The 16,201-nt window shown below is 55.7% G+C and overlaps 1 protein-coding gene across 1 annotated transcript in view; it reads right to left on the bottom strand.

Annotated features, from left to right (window-relative positions):
- AFAP1 (actin filament associated protein 1) overlaps window positions 1–16,201 on the bottom strand; it is a 130,420-nt gene that overhangs the window by 6,898 nt on the left and 107,321 nt on the right. The window contains exons 11-15 of the mRNA XM_081303130.1: window positions 14,667–14,812; window positions 10,199–10,316; window positions 5,452–5,566; window positions 2,271–2,435; window positions 842–1,032 (exon numbers count right to left, since the gene is read on the bottom strand). Of these exons, the coding sequence (XP_081159256.1) occupies window positions 842–1,032; window positions 2,271–2,435; window positions 5,452–5,566; window positions 10,199–10,316; window positions 14,667–14,812 (735 nt within the window). The remainder of the gene's footprint in view (window positions 1–841; window positions 1,033–2,270; window positions 2,436–5,451; window positions 5,567–10,198; window positions 10,317–14,666; window positions 14,813–16,201) is intronic.

Genomic DNA, 16,201 nt, shown 5'->3' with positions numbered 1-16,201 from the left:
GAGCAGCTCCCCGCCTGCTGGAATTGGCTCTGCCTAGGGGGCCATCTCTGAGGCGAGGGGTGGCCCTTGTGCCGTGACAGTGGCTGGGCTTGGGGAGGAGAGTAAAGTGGCAAAGGTGGTGTGGCAGGGCTGCTGGTGATGGCTAGGTGGGTGCTGGGTTTTGGTGGTGCCCATAAACCTGGCAAATCCACCAAATGCACATGTGGAGGGCATCGGATCCACTCCAGTTGGCCCTGTGCCAGATGCCTAGAAAGAAGAACCTGCCTTAGGAGCACTGGGGTGCAGGTGGTGGGCTGAGGGTGCACCAGCGTCAGCCGCAGTGGGGTCAGCTGCACACTGGACTCCTGAGCGGGTGGACTGCGCTTGATGGGCCTCACGCCTTTTTTGTGAAACAGAAGCAACAACACGGGGCTCACGAGGCCGCTGGGGCTCAGGCGTGGAACTGCCTGTCGAGGGGCTGGTGTAGCACCAGCAGTCCAAGGGGAGGACTCACTTGAGAGGAGATTCTATGTCCCATCAGCTCTGAGGGTCCCAGCCCGGAACCCACGCCCCCACCCCTGGGCTCCAGCACCAAATGCGCTATACGGAGTCACCCTTCTCTTAGGGATGGACGTGCAGCAAGGACCTGGTAGAAGTTTCAGTGGAGAGGTAAGAAAGTTCAAAGTCAGCAAGCCGAGGACACAACTGACAAACATGTCCAGTGCCAACATATGACAACGTGTGAGCCCATGTGAGCTTGCACGTCAGGAGACCCAGAGTGAACTGAGACCCACCCCAGAGCACTTCCCCGGGGGGCTCTGGCCCTTCTGTGGCTTCTGCAGGGAGTTGGCAGGACACTTACCTGTGGACTTGATGTCCCTGACTTTGGCTCAATGGCCAGCCCCAGGGTGACGCCGCCAGCCAGGGCTTTCTTCAGGCTCTCCTTGACCTCAGTCAGCTCCAGCTCCAGGCTGACCCGCTCCGCCTCCCTCTGCTTGCACTCCTCCTCCAGCTTCCTCAGTTTGTCCTCCAGGACCACCTGGGTCTTCCTGCCTGCAAGTCCAGAGTCACGCTGTCACTGCCAGGCTCTCAGGAGGGACCTCTGTGCCCACTGGACCTCCACTGGCTCCCAGCACAGCTCCCGCGCAGGCCTTGTCCAGCCTGGCTGTGCTCTAGGACAAGTCCCCTGGAATGGCTCCCCCTGCTCCAGGCACCAGCCTCTCTGCTCATGCTGAGGTCTGTCACAGTGACCTGCAGCACGCAGCATCCACGCTGGACGGATGAGGAAACTGAGTCTAAGAGGCTGGCAAACGTGCTCAGGCCCAGCCAATGCTGCCTGCATTGGGGACTCTCTTGTTGGAGGCTAAGTTCCAGGGCCTCCCTGCAGCTCACCAGCTGTAGCTCTGCAACAAGGCAGGGAGGGAGATGTTCCCTCCTGCCAGCTCCACGCTAGGCTCTGGTCTGTACCAGGTAGCCCTGGCTGGACGCTCTCCCTGCCTCCTCCTCCGGGGCCTGCCCTCCACTCTTCCAAAAGCACCTCCCTGCACAGTGATCACCCAGGCTCCAAGCCAGAGAGGCCGAGCTCTGAGGAGCTGGGTGACTGTGTGTCAGCTCCAGCCGTGTGTGAATAAGCCAGTGAGAGCTTCCGTGGCCTCCCGTCCTCTGCACCTGCCCTCCCTCGCCTTCTGAGGCTGGCAGAGCTGTCTGAAGAGCCAGCCTTGCCGCTGTGTGGGAACTGGTCTGGCATGGTGGCATGGAGGCAGCCCAAGTCCCATCCCCAGGCAGGCGCTCCTGCCAGCAGGAGAGAACAGGGTGGCCGGGGTGCTCTTCTGCCTCCCGGCTCCCCTACTAGACTGCACCCTCTTTGGGCCCTCGGACCTGGCCGTTCCCAACCCGACACATTCTGCTTGCTCCCCAGCCCCTCCAGGGAAGGGAGGGCTGCTCCCTGCTGTGAAGCCTCTGCTGTCCCCTGTGAGTGGGACCTGCCCCAGTGGAGGGTACTCCTGCTGAGAGACCCCCTGGACCCCTGTTACCACAGGGCTCCGGCCCTAGGCATAGGGCTCGCCCCTGGACCTCATTGGCACCTGAGGCTGGAATGGAGCTGCAGCTGCACTGGGCAGCCTGGGCTCAGGTCCAGCCTCTGCTGCGGCTGCACCTGTAACCACGCAGGGCCCGCCCTGGCTTGCCAGGCACACCCTGCACCCCAGGAGGCGCGACACAGACAGTCCCTATCCAGCCTCCATGGTCCCAGGCCTGGTGGGCAGAGCAGAAGGAAGCCCCGACCTCCCCACCTGCATTCACGGCAATGGAGGCCCTCAGGTCCTTCCTCTCTCTGCGGAGCTGCGCCAGCCGGTCCCGCAGCGCCTCCTTCCTCTTGAGCAGCTCCTCTTCTTTGGTCTGCAAGCGCCTGGCATCCGCTTCCACCCGGTTCTTGCCATATTTGTACTGGTCAGCATCTGGCAAGCAAAGCAGCAGAGGAGTCAGGCGGCCATGGTCATGCAAAACTGCCACCCGACAGGGAAAGAGCAGCAAAGGTTTGAACTAAGGAGAAAAGCGGCCATTCAAATCCCCAACACTCTTTGAATCAAACTTTTACAAATGAAATTGAATGTGGAACTGTTTTAATCCTCTTCCCTTTGAGGCACACAACTTGGAAGTCTCCTCAACAAGGCTGGAAGTTAACATTCTGTGATGTGGAAAGACAGATGCCTATTACTATCAGGAATAACCTCTGGAATCTGTGAAGTTCTCCATATTTTTCAAAACCCTTGCCTGACCCCACCTATTCCTTATGAGTACATTTTACCCTGACCTGATGGTAGCTCTTTCCTCACCCCCAGACCAGGCCCTGGCCGGGGACCAGTCCTGTGGCAGGGCACATGGGTCAACTGCATACTGGACAGCAATGAGCCTGGAGCTGCTTAATCTCTGTGTCTCAGTTTCCTCTCCTGTGAAGCTGGGATAGTAAGAGCAGTGTCACGGGGCTGTCCAGAGGGTTCAGTTGACTGATACTCATAAGGCACTGAGAACACCAAGGCGCGCTCCTCAGAAACATGTGCTAAATGAAGGCGGAAGAAGCTAGCTTTGGGGAAGTCCAGAGGCTTGGCCCACATCACACCACCAGTTCACATGGCATTAAAAGTCCCTACCCAGGGGCTGGGCTTGTGGCTCAGTAGAAGAGCACTCGCCTAGCACATGCGAGGCCCTGGGTTCATTTCTGAGCACCACATAAAAATGAATAAATAAAGATATTGTGACCAACTACAACTGAAAAATAAATATTAAAAAAAGTCCCTACCCTGGCTCTCTTCCTCTTGTTACTTGGCCTTTCAACTACAGAAAAACAGGAAGAGCCTCTTCGAGAAAGTCCACCCCAGAGGGGAAAGCTCTCACCAAGGACCTCCAAGCTCAGAGTGGTCATGCAGAGCTGGGGTGTCTGTACTCCAGCCATGCCCTACCCTTTACACCCACAGGTCTGACTGCTGGGGCCTAGAATCTGCTGCAAAGCCTCAGGGGAGGGGGCATGATGGCAGGAAGCACGAGAGTAGGCACGCAAGGGCCTCTCCATACTGTGACTCTGGTGAGCACCTGTCTCCCCACTCAGCTCTTGTCTACGAAGCAGGAGTGAGAAGGACTGCCTGAGTTTCTCCAAATGACCTATGTCCCTACAGTGACTTCTGTCTAAATGACAGGGCTCCTGGTGTGGCACAGACACTCACAGGCAGCTCTCGTCATTCTCTGTGACAAGCACTCCCCAGCCCTGTCTGTATGCACCATGGCACCACGACCAGTGCCTACCCTGGGGGCTGGGTCCACCGCAGCAAGGCACGAGGACCCCAGCGGAGCACTGCTCCCTGATACCTGTGTGTCAACACTGATCCTCATCTAAAGAAACCACAGAATGACTTCAGGAGGGTCACAGCCCGAGGGCAGCTAATCACCAGGGGAGGCCACAGCTAGTCACAGCTGAGGCAGGCAGGCCAAGGGCCACTCTGCTCACTGTGTCAAGCCTGCAGCTCTCCTCTCTGGTCCCCACGCCCTAAACGCCCCCAAAACCTAAAAGCAAGAGGCCAAATCCAGCCAAGACAGAATGCTATTATTTTTCTCTTTTGTCAACATTAGATGTCACCAAAGTTAATAAAAATTCCAAAGTTCTCACAAAACAACGGGTGAGCCACTCAGGGAACAGAACCCACAGGGAGCATCGAAGTGTTGAGCTCGAGGAGACTGCCCGCCAGGCCCTTCTCGGCGGAGCGTCGCGGTGCCCTTCTCCTCCTGGAGAGCAGCAGTGCAGTGGAGTGTGGATGCCACCCCACACATCAGGGGAAGCAGACTTGCCAGAGGACAAGGCCCGGTCGGCAGGTCCCGAGGAGCAGGATGTGGGTCTGGAGAGAACAGCAGAAGAGCCCCCAGGAGAGGGCACAGACTTCCCGTGGCAGGAGCAGTCAGGGCGAGGCTGGTTCTGCTCTGTGTGGGGTGGAGCCTTGATCTCTGGGGTGACCGCTTCACCAGCTCCACTCACAGCTTCAAAAGCTCAGCTATAAGCCCTAAGGCAGGGGTGGCATACGTGACAGCAAACCTTTCTGACAGGCCAGCTGGCTCGGAGCTCCACTTCTCTGCGTCCTCAGCCATAGCTGCAGTACCCAAGGGAATAAATGCTGCCCGGCTGGCCAGCTAGCCCTCAGACGCCCGTTCTGAGAAGGGCGAGGGCAAGTGCAAAACAGACGGCGATGCCGTCCAGGTTCCTCCACGTGGAAAGAAAACAGGCCTGTCTCAGGCATGCTGCGCCGGCTCCTGCCTCACAGGCCTCTGCCCTGTTTGCTTCCAGATCACCTGTTGTCCCAAAGCCTGGTTCTCACTTGGGCTCCGTCACCCACTGCGAGAGACCCTGAGATTCCTGTGCTGCTCCGAGATTCTTTCCTCATTTGGACAGTGTGGTAGGCGAACAAACCCACCCTGATAACAAGGCTCTGAGAAATCAGCAAGAGATACCAGGAACAGCTTGTCACGGACCAGGACCACTAGAGATGACAGCCTGGGGTCCTTGGGCTGCTCCATTACTCAAGCACGGGCACCAGCTCTGCTCTTTCCCTGCAGCGGCCACAGCTGCCCCTGACTGGCCTGGCAGAAGGGGCAGGCTGTGTCCAGAGAGCGCACACAACGACCAGCTGCACATGAGGATGGGGACTCCAACCAAGGTCTCCTGACCCAAAGTCCAGGGACAAGGCGTTGCACCCACAAGTGCCTGCTGACATGGCAGGCAGCTCTGTGCTCCTCAGGCATGCAAAGGTCCCGGGGCATGGGCAAGAGGTCCTTGCCAGCTCCCACCCAGCAAGGGAAGGACAGGCTGCACGCTGTCCCCTCTCTCCAACAGACTTCCAAGCTGACACTCTCCATGTGAGCAGCCCAGACACTCTCCACTACCCAAGCTGCAGTCAGAATCAGAAAGCAGAGCATCTGGTGGAAACTCACTTGAAGCCGTCCGTCTCACGCTGGCTGCAGAATCCACTTTTTTCTGCTGACTGCTGGGAGCCTTCCCTTTCCCAGGAACCCCATTAGATGCCACGGGGGGCTTCTTCCCCTTGAGCTGTTGAAATAAACAGAAAATAAAAAACAAAACAAAATAAAGCCCTATTTCTTTCCTACGGAAATTTCTCTGGCTCTCTGACTCTGTGGAACCCAGCTCAGTCAGAGAGAAAGGTGGTGAGGAGACCGACTTGGCTTCAGACTCCAGACCATGTGGCTTCCTGGGACGGCTAGGGAGGCCAGAGGGTCCTCCAGGAAGCGGGCGGGAATGCTGGGCAGCTCTGGCCTCACCGGGACCATGCTCACTGCTGAGAAATGGGCATGGCCTTCAGCTGGGGCCACTGAAGCCTGTTTCCAAAGCGGGTACTTTTCAGGGTGGGAGCATGACTACACTGCTAGGTTTCTGCTTCAAGGACTCTTAACTGAGTGACAGTCTACTGCCTTCTGAGTCACTGGTGGGGAGGGGGCAGGGATGCAAATGACACATAGTGTAGAAATAGTCTGAATAACACAGAAAATAAATCTGACCAGCTACAAATTTTTTTAAAAAAACTGAATAGTGCCCCACTTCTTCAACTGCTGCAGGCCAAAGGACTCTGTTTGGCAGAGGTGATGCCACGCCACTGAGGCCTGACTCCTGTGTGACAGTCAGCTGTACGCTGGCCCTTGCTTTGTACCGTGCCACCTCGCCTGCTGCCATGGGCCTGGGTGTGGGGAAGCCCCGTCATTGAAGAGAAGCTGAGCAAGCCACTAAAGCTTTCTGAGCCTCTGTTTGATCACTCAAGAACATAAAAAGGTACGGGCACCTCCCTGCTGGGCTCCCAAAAGTTTGAACGACACAGCACAGCCGCACGGCAGGTCGTGCACGGTCTTGCCAGGGGACAGAAGGCTCCCCCTACCGTGGGCAAGTGAGGGAGGGAAATGGGTACTCTTTTGACTTATAGTGCAAGGCTCACTTGAAACAAGAGCTTGAACAACAACAATGTGAAAGCTCCACGCGCTGACCGTGCACCAAATGGTCCCCAACCTGGAGACAGTCCAAGTATGCAGGTGGCATGTTTCATTGCCTGTTTTTACCTCAGGGAACTCCAATGCCAACACAAAGCAGATAAATACACGCATAGGTAAGTTTCACTTAGTAAATGAAACATGTTGACCAGATTTTTGGCACAAGTACTCGTGAAAATAGTGGAGGACCATGGTGCTCACACACTGGACGCTCAGACTCCTGGAGTCGGAATCTCCAGGAGGCCATCTGGGCACATGTCGTTGGTGGCCAAAACGTTTCCTTGGGGAGTTTGATGAGCTAGTCCCTTGGGAGGTGTCTGTCTGAGCACCACTGTCTGAAATCCTCGGCCCTTACCTGGTCCCATCATTTCTTAAGGTCACCCTCAGGACGGAGGGGATGCATAGCTCGCCCCGTACTTGCTTTACGTGAGCAGAGTTCTCTTAATGGGTGCTCAGGTCTCCAGGGAAAGCAGAGGAGACTTTAGGCTGGGGATGCACACCATATAGCACCTGCCCTGCAGCACTGCCTTGCCGCAGACAGAGTGTGGTGTGGGTGGCGCTCAGCCTCCAGGCTGCTTATCAAGCAGTGGTCCCCGCTGCTGGCTGCAGGAGCAGGCCTCACATTCACGCCGGGACAGCACCCACCCATGCCAAGGTCAAAAGCCAGAGCGGATCCCTGCTCCTTCATGCCGCGCAGGATACTACTGAAGCTGCGAGTCAAGAATCTGGAAAGCTTGGCTGCCCTGTCCTTCCCCGGACTTTTGTCTTTTGTTGACATGATTCTCAAAATTCCACTGGGGCTTTTCCAAGAGTGGAAAGAGAGCCTCAATGCCCTGAGCACTAACCAGCACTGCTCACTGCTCCTGGGGCGCGCTGCAGACAAGGCTCTAGTGGAGGAAACGCCCATGCTTTGTGCCCTAGGGGCGGGAGCTGGCTGCAGGGCTGGCTGCGGGGTGACCCTGGGGACAGGGGGTGTGGTGCAGTACCTGGGAGTGCAGCCCGAGAGACGCCCTCCCCACAGCAGAGGTGTTAGTGAGAGACGGAGAGCAGGGTGGGCCGCAGGAGGTGGAGGCCTTGCAGAGGTTAGAGGACAGCTTGTCAGCGGACAGCCTGGAGGCCCTTCTGTCAGCAGGACAGGAGCGAGCAAAGATTTTTGGAGACGGCAGGTTATCGTAGAGGCCCTCGTTATCATAGAGCGCCTCTTCGCCTGGGCCTCTGCTACTGGAGGCGGGGAAGCCGTCGTCCGGGTCCCACTGGAACACACAGCTCTGTCATTAGTGACCCAGACACAGGAGAGAGAGCAGACTTTAGCACAACGAGACAGCGTACCCCGAGACACAGGTGTTGCCAATACAGCACCCCCACACACAAGCAGGTGGACACACTCAAAAGAATCCCTTTACTTCTAGGGTTTTAGGGAAGGTTTCTTTCTCCTTAAATCCTTCCCAGCACCATTAGTTTATGGCGTTTTGTTTTTTTCTTCAAGGCAGAAAAAAAAACACTGCTTGGAAACTTCCTTCTTTAGAAGACTGGAGTTTGGAAGTCCCCTAATGCAGGACCTGAACGTGGCAGGAAGGGAGGAATGGGCACTGCCCCAGGAAGGCGTGAGAGCCGCTCCCGGCTCCTTCCCTACGCACACACACTGGCTGCCCTGGCCTCCGCCCACCTGAGGAAGTAGGGGAAGCCCAGCCAGAGGCCGGTCACAGCTAGTTGGAGGCAGAGCTGGACTCGGGGGCGCTCGTGGCTATATGCCACAGCACTGATGAGCCTTGGGCTCTCCTGGGGGACGAGGGCTGGAACTGAGACCACCAGGCTGCTCCACGCTTGCCCTAACATGCCGAGGACCTCAGGTCACGGACACTGTCCACAGGCACCATGGTGCCAATGCTGTTATGCCTGAAGAAAGTGCCATAAGCAAAACAATCCCTTAGAAAGGGAGTGGCTGCACAGAAAACAGGTGCTTCAGAACCTGACGAAGACCACGGTGTTTAGCAGACACCTGGAACAAAGGACTCAAACAGGGACAAGCCACCTCATGGGACAGAGACATCTAGAGCACGGACACTGAAGTATAAATAAATACCAAACTAAACCCTGCGGGGCCCTCCCAAGTCCCAACGGTCTGTATAAATTGCCTTGCATTTTTAAAAAGGGAAATAATAATTCACATGTTCTGCTCATTTTACCCTGTTTTTATGATCTTCCTGCAGAGTTCCTTTCTGCCAGACGGTAATTACAGCCTTTTGTTATAAAAATAGCAAAGATTTAAATTCCACAGTGGGAGTGTTTATATCCCTTTGCAGTCACTTCAGTGTGTCTATTTCTGTGATGCAGGGACCTATGCACAATCTAAAAATAATGCAGATCAATTTGGATGTGAGCATTTGATAAAGACAACCTAGCATAGATTTATATTTGTCCAGAATTATTAAATGGTCTAGACTAGAATATCATCTTCTTAAAATACCAAGCATTAAGTCACACAGAAGACTTAAGGAAATAGCAACTGCAGAAACCCACAGAAGTTTCTAGATTAAAAGTGAGCAAACACTGAGGGGAGGCGGGATAAGAGCCACTGAAGTGGCCGAGTATTGGGTTTGAACTCTGTGGGGCCTCTGAAAAGGAAATCACTTGGAAATCACCAGCAGCAGAAAAGCAGGTTAAAGGCGGGAGCAGAGGAAGCTTCAGTAAGCAGAGAGGCCGCAGGACGCTGCCTCAGAAGCTCCTGCTGTCAGCCCAGGAGGGACCTGGGCACAGCGCCTAGGCATGCAGATCCCGGGAAGGAAGGCTGCCCTCAGGAGGTGGAGCTGTGGTGCCCTCGGAAGCTTGCTGTCACCCCCACCCAGCAACCAGCCTGCGGGAATGGTGGGGACAGGGGCACCGTGCAGGCCCGGGGACCTCCACCTCCGCTCACCTCACACTTTCATGTGCAAGGCACACACGTGAGGAACACCAGAGAGAAGGGTGCGTGAGGGGCCGTGCCGGGGGCTCGGGAGACAGGCTGGGCACTGTCCTTCCAGAAACGCTGGAGGCCGAGTCCAGAGACTCAGAGAAATGGCCCACCCTCAAGAGGACAATTTGGACACCAAAGCCCAGAACCAGGGACAAGTCCATTGTGCCAAGAGACACTATTGACCACACAGGGCCAATGGAGGCCACAGGAGCTGAGGTCCCACCTTGATATGATACAGCAGCCCAAGCTAGAGCCTCACCGTGTCATGGTTACCACTATGTGGCTCCTGAGGCTGGCACAGGCCTGCCCACAGGACAGGAGGGCATAGGTTAGAGTGGACAGCAGGAGTCCCCAAAGGCTGAAGTCCAGGGCGTAGGAACAGGGCAAGGGGACTGACCGACCCAACTCCCCACGATGGGGGCTGTGCCAGGTGGGCTCTGCTCATCCTGTGACACCCGGTCCTAGATGGGCCTGGACCCAGCCATCAGCCCCAGCTCCTGCTTCAGTCCTAGGCCTCCCTACACTAGACTGGGGCCCTTGAGGACAGGGACAAGATTGACCCACTTCCTTTTGCCCGAACAGAACCTGCTCACCAGGAGGCTCTGAGCAACAGGGAGGGGAGAGGGGGCAGGAGGAGGAAATAGGAAAGGAGGTCAGGCCACTCCAGGCCAGAACTCCCCAGACGGCCCTGCCTCTGACAAAACCAACCGTGGACTCTCAGGGCACACTCACCGAGCCGTTGATGCAGGGGACGTCATCGTAATGCAGGGCTGTCCCACTGGGGTGAGCGTATCCATTGGAGGTGCTCCCTAGGTAGGGGCTGGTGGACACCCCACGCCTGTTCATGAAGCTGAGAGAGAAGGGAGAGTGAACACGCCCGCCTGCCTGTTTCCCTCCCAGCTGCACCAGCACTCAGTGGCCGAGGGGCCCAGGCAGAGGCAGGACGTCACCTGCAGGGCTGGGCCGAGCCCTCGCCTGCATAGTCAGGACGGGCCCATCTGAGACACCTGCGGCGAGGGCCAGTGGTGGTGAGTGTACAGGTTCAACCAACAACCACCGTCCTCTGTGAGGCGGGCCAGCCCTGCACAGCTGAAAAGAAAGCCGCACTGGAGCCAGCTGGAGGCTCTGCTGACATGCCGTCTCAGTCCGTGATCTCTCGAGGGCAGAGGACCCAGGGCCTGCAGAGCTGAGACACCACCTGCCTGTTTCTGGGAGAAGCCCGTGGACTGCTTTCTAGGCTCTCCACATGCTGTTCCGAGACGTGCTCTATCCCCACCGCTGCATAGCACGCCTTCGCTTGGCCCTGACCTTCCCAGGCCCTGTGGTGGCCACAACAACCTTCAGAAGGTGCCACTGTGGAAAAACATATGCTGGGGACTTTGTCCCCATTCCTGGCCAGAGCTTCTATAACCATGGAACTCCTGAGTGACAAGAGAAAGGGAAAGGCCACCTTTTATTAGTCACGAGCCCTTCACAGCCCCTGAGGTTCTGTAAATGAGAGACCTCTGGAGCACCTGGAGGACGGAGGCAGTCACCAAAAGAACAGTCACATGAGCCCAGGTTGGAGCTCCCAGCCCCCAGGGCAGAACAGTCCTGTCCACCTGGAGAGCACGCTGAGGGCTGGGGCTGGGCGTGCAGGGCGGGCATGGAGCCCTCTGCCGCGCTGTGTGGCTGCTCCGGGCTGCAGCCTCTCAGGACACACGAGTGAACCAGTCAGTGCACTGGAGCTGGCCTTCTAATCAACAGTGGGGCCAGAGCTGGCTTGCAGAGCCTCAGATCACCACTGGACTGTCAAAGGACTGGGACAGTCTGGATACTGAATGACATTCCCTATGGTGTGGTCCTGGGGCTGGAGCCCTCACCCACTGGGCCTTTACTGTGCCCAGGTGACACTGCTAGACTTGAGCACACTGCAGGACGCCCAGCCAGCATCCACAGAGTAAAGGAGAGCTGCCTGGCCCAGGAAGGGCACTCACACTTGCAGCCAAGGGGCAGAGCGAGAGCACCTAGGGAGTGGGAAAAGGACGCAGACCAGACGTGTGTCGGTGCCCAGTCCACTCAGGGCTCCAAAGTTGCCCAGGAAAGTCCAAAGTGCTTTCCTGAGAAGGAGGCAGCGCAGGGCTTGCCCTGTCTCCCTCCCTGCCTTCCCAGCCTCGGGGGCGCCAACTGCTCTCGGCTCACCAGGCACCTTTGGCCTCGGAGTCACTGTGGCCCTTCTGCCTAGGAGCTCCTCTCAGATGGCTCACGGGCCTGCCTGTGTGGGCCACCCGTACCACGTCCCACCACAGCACCACGAACCCCCTCCACCCCCTTCCTCCTCCCTCTCTCCACCACCTGGCCTGCCGTGATGTTTACTGGTTTATCAGCTGCTTCTCGCCACTAGAGGACCAGATCTGGGGGAACGTGGCCTTGTCAATCTGGGCACTCCAGAGACACACAGGGTATTGGCAAGCTGTGCTGACTGAGGCTGGCCTCTCAAGAGGCTGCTTATTCTAGCAGAAACCTAAGTGCCTGGGAAAGACAAGCTCGAGAGCATCTGCTCCTAATCGGGAAACTTAAACCACCCTAATTTTAAAAAGGGATTTTATTTTCTTCATAGGATCTTGCACTTCTATGGTCACCAGATGAAAAATAGCAGGAGAAATTCAGGGTTAAGGAAAGTGCCTCCCAAGCCAACTAGGCTGCAAGTTCCGAGGCCGGTGGGGGACCTGCCCAGGCCCGTGGGTCCCCCTCGCGGAACGTGGCTGCCCTCTGCTGGGCAAAAGGCAGCCATTGCATCACCAGCCTGTGTGAAAGCAGCGTGGGAGGAAAGCCACGGCTTAGCACTGTTCAGAAAATCGCTGTGACCTTGTGGCCGCCTGGACGCACACCTGCCAGCACACAGGCTCTCTCCAGGAAACCTAACCTGTCTTTTTCCTTCACTCATAAAAAACTGATACAAGTAATCTATACTTAAAATACACATAAGTCAATGTAGGAAAATACAATGCATAGGAAAAGAAAAATACAAAAATCTCGGAGATCTGCAAGGGCAGATGTGACTTTTAAGCACACACTGAAGGATCTCTCACTGGAATGCCTCCCTTGAGGTCTGACCGTGTCAAGGTGATCTGGACACTTCCTGTGAGTGGGGACAACACAGTGGTGCCAGATGGCGTGAAGCCCAGCTGCATGTGCACAGCTGCAGCTGACTCAGTGACAAGTATGAGTGTCCCCCTCATGGCAGGGGCTCTCCTACTGGTCTGTGGCTTTGGCCTCTGGTGCCCTGCCAGCACAGATAATAGGAGGACAGCAGCCCTTCTTCCTTGAATGAGGAGAACCCACAGGATGGTTTAGGAAGCCCCTGGCAGGACGGGGAGTATCCGAACTCAAGGTCACAGACACAGAATGTCCCAGGTGGCAGACACCTCCTCCACTGGACAGTCCCCCCAAAGTTACAGAGAGGGACCTGGGTCAGGGAGCAAACTCCAGGCCAAACAGCACATGGGGCCAAGGACAGGCATTAGGACCACGTCTTTGGTCACTACTCTTTCTGTGATGATTTTCAGCCATATATAAAGTGGAAGTGAGCAAAGCCCATAGGAAATACCAGGACACAACATGTGGGAACCCGGAGAAGGCGCCTGCAGAGGACAGCTCCCCGGGCGGCTGCTCCCCTCTGCCGGAATCAACCTCACCTCGGGACAGCCATCCGGGGGTCTGTGACCAGGCACACTTTGCAACAGGTTCAGGAGAAAACTTCCCAACATGTCCTTTGTGTCATTCAGTCCATAAGTCTCACTTGAAACTAGGCCCTCAGGGGAAACGCCCCAACCTTTTACCATCCCTAACATCCTGGGGATGCATCTTCTGGGAGACTCTGTCATTTTTTTCTTTTCTGGCCCTTTTCCAAAATATATTACTGCCTTTCTCCCTCTGTGGAACAGAAATCATGCCATCAGGAGGCCCATCGCCCTGACACCAGGGCACTGGCTCGTCTTGCACATGGGTGGCCTCTCGCCTGGCATCCCTCATGAAGATCTTTCAACTGGTGACACTTTACTGTTCAAAACCACCAAAACTATCACACCGGGTTTTGCTACTATCTCTTTAGAAGGGTTCCTGCCTACTTAAAAGCCACTGAGCTCACGGCCAGGTAGAATGTGCAAGGGCATGTCTCGGCCATGTGCTACCACCTGATCCTGGGGTGACGCCTGCAGTGCCACGTCTGCAAGTCACGGTGGCCTGCCTACTCCCTTTTCAAGAAAAATGACAAAGTTTTAAAAGGCAGCCATCCGCTGACAACTCTGCTGGAGAAGAGCGCCCCCTGGAGTCCACCACAGGGCTCTGCATCGTGGTCCCACAGGGCCTCCCAGGGCAGCCCTGGCATAAGAGACAGGAGCTCACCGTCTCCCAGCTGGCCTTACAGACAAGGACACCCTAAGGGAACCCAGTGTCTCCTTGGCTGAGCAAGGGAAGAGGCAGGGACGAACGCCGAGAGCACAGTGCAGAGGAGCTGCCTGCCCGCCTTTGCCTCTGCATCACCAGCCCATGTGACGGCAGCGTGGGAGGACAGGCACGACTCCGCACTGTTAGGAGAGTCTCTGCAGCCTTGCAGTTGCCTGGACGCACACCCAGAACTGCCGCTATAGAGCTCCTTGCCATCACTGTGTCAAGGAAATACTCAGGGTTCAGAAGAACGTCTCGGCACAGAATGGCACTTCTTTAAAAACAGGATTTAGACTTCAGATAAAATCAGAATTTGAATTTACATAAAGCACTGGAGTGAGGGCTTTATATCCTGGTCTTCATTCCAGTGATGCAGAGTCAGTTCTGTGGAGAGAACCCACACAGGGGTCCGCAGAAGGCCCACAGGCCAGACCCAGCCTGCTGACTATTTCTGCAATACTTCTGTGGGTGGCACAGCCTCCCCATTCACTGGTGTATCAACTCTGGCTACAACGGCAGAGCTGAGGGGCCCATAGAGTCAGAACCATTTACCATGCCGTCCTTTATCCAAGTTTGCCGACCCTTGATCCAGCAGAAGTCCCAGAGGGTTAAAATGATAAAAATGCCCAGCAAAATCAGGGTTACCATAGTAAAAGAGCGCGTGCCTCAGGGTGTGCATTTGTTGGTCTTCACACTCAAGCAGCCCAGGTGGAGGGGAAGAGGAGGGAAAGCAGCCGCTTAGCTCCAGCACCATCCACGGGCGGGGTCTTACCAGAAGGTCTGCTTGGCCGTCTGAATGATGTTTGCAGACATCTCCACGTCTATGTAGTCGTAGTGCAGAGCTCCCGGGTCTGTTGACGACCCCGTCTCAGCGAGCAGGACCCCAATCCACCTGCCCATGTCTTCAGAAGAAGAGGCCTGCAGGGGAGGAAAAGCGCTTCACTGAACTGAAGGTGAACCCTTCCTCCATTCTGAAAACCGCATCCAGAGAGACCGCAGGACAGGAAGGCAAGGCAACACCGAGTACCAAAGGCAGAGTGTGAAGGAGCACCGACCGAGTCTCCACCCAAGGGGCGCCTGGCGCGGCCTTCAGGCCACCTTTAAGCAGGGCTTCCAAAACAGCCGTAGAAGGCAGGCAGCAGGCCTGGTCCTGAAGTTCTCCTGCTTACTTGGGCGAAAGGCCCAGGTGTCACAACGTGGACAGGGACGTGACTCAGTCAGTCCCAGCTAAAGGGAGCGGTTTCAGAGCCTCGTGGATGGCACAGGCAGGCTCTGCCCCTTGCCCTCCAGCTCCTGTGGCCTGGAGTGGTCTGGGTCTCTGGACTAGAGGGTTTAAAACTCAACCCACTTTAATGGCCGACTGTTTCGCAGTGTCACTCTGTTTTGCAGCTGCCAGGCTGTACTGAATGTGCCATTTGTAAGACGTTTGTAATTCCCACCCCCACCTGAATTGCTTAATCTGTAAGAATGAAATATATCTTCAAGTTTATACTCATTAAAAATTTAAGTTATCCTTGTTGAGTAATTTAGAAAATCAGTTATGTTACATTTTTAAATAAAATTTGACTAATTAAATATGTCAGAATATCTAAAGCTTAGGGAGAGTTCAGTTATTAATTTATGAGTTGACTAGAGCCAGGTACGGTGGTGGTAGGGGACAGACAGGTGTGAATGGCAAGAGCAGGAGGTTAAGAGAATAATCCTATAACATGGGCCTGCTGTGCCGACCCCCACATGCTTTCTTTTCTAAGAAGCAATTTATCTGCAGCCCTGCCTGGCTCATGGACCGGATATATCACATTCCTCAGCAAACTACCTGTCAACTGCAGGATGTCAATGGGAGAGACCCAGATTTTCATGACCTGATCCTGAAACTCAGGGAGATAAGGATAGAACCTCCTAACCATAAACTGGTAAGAATGTGTAACTGGTAAGAATCCACTCAGAATTGGTCAGCGTGGCCAGGTGACCTAGAGCTGCTGACAGGGGAACTGGAAAGTCTGACGTCATCCTGCTGTCAGTTAAAAGTTGAGGAGGACCTGGGCGGGCCGCTCTGGAAACTTCCTGGGGACCCAACAAACGGAGAGCAGGAGAAGCACACTGTCCCTCTCCTCTCTGAAAGGACCCTCCCCTTTCCCTTTTCCCACCCCTTCAGTACACTCAGGCCTGCTACTCTGAGTGAATGTCTGAAATCTTTCTGACTTGATGGCAAGAATCAGGGCTTGAAGAGGGGGTCTTCACACTGCCTCAGTTTCTCAAAAGGCCCCATCTCCGTAACAGTGGCACACACCTGTAATCCAGGTTACT

The sequence above is a fragment of the Spermophilus citellus genome (genome assembly GCF_964194105.1).
Source record: "Spermophilus citellus genome assembly, chromosome: 8".
Classification (NCBI taxonomy): Eukaryota; Metazoa; Chordata; class Mammalia; order Rodentia; family Sciuridae; genus Spermophilus; species Spermophilus citellus.
The sequence above is the reverse complement of the archived record's forward strand: the minus strand, read 5'-3'. Positions and strand labels throughout refer to the sequence as shown.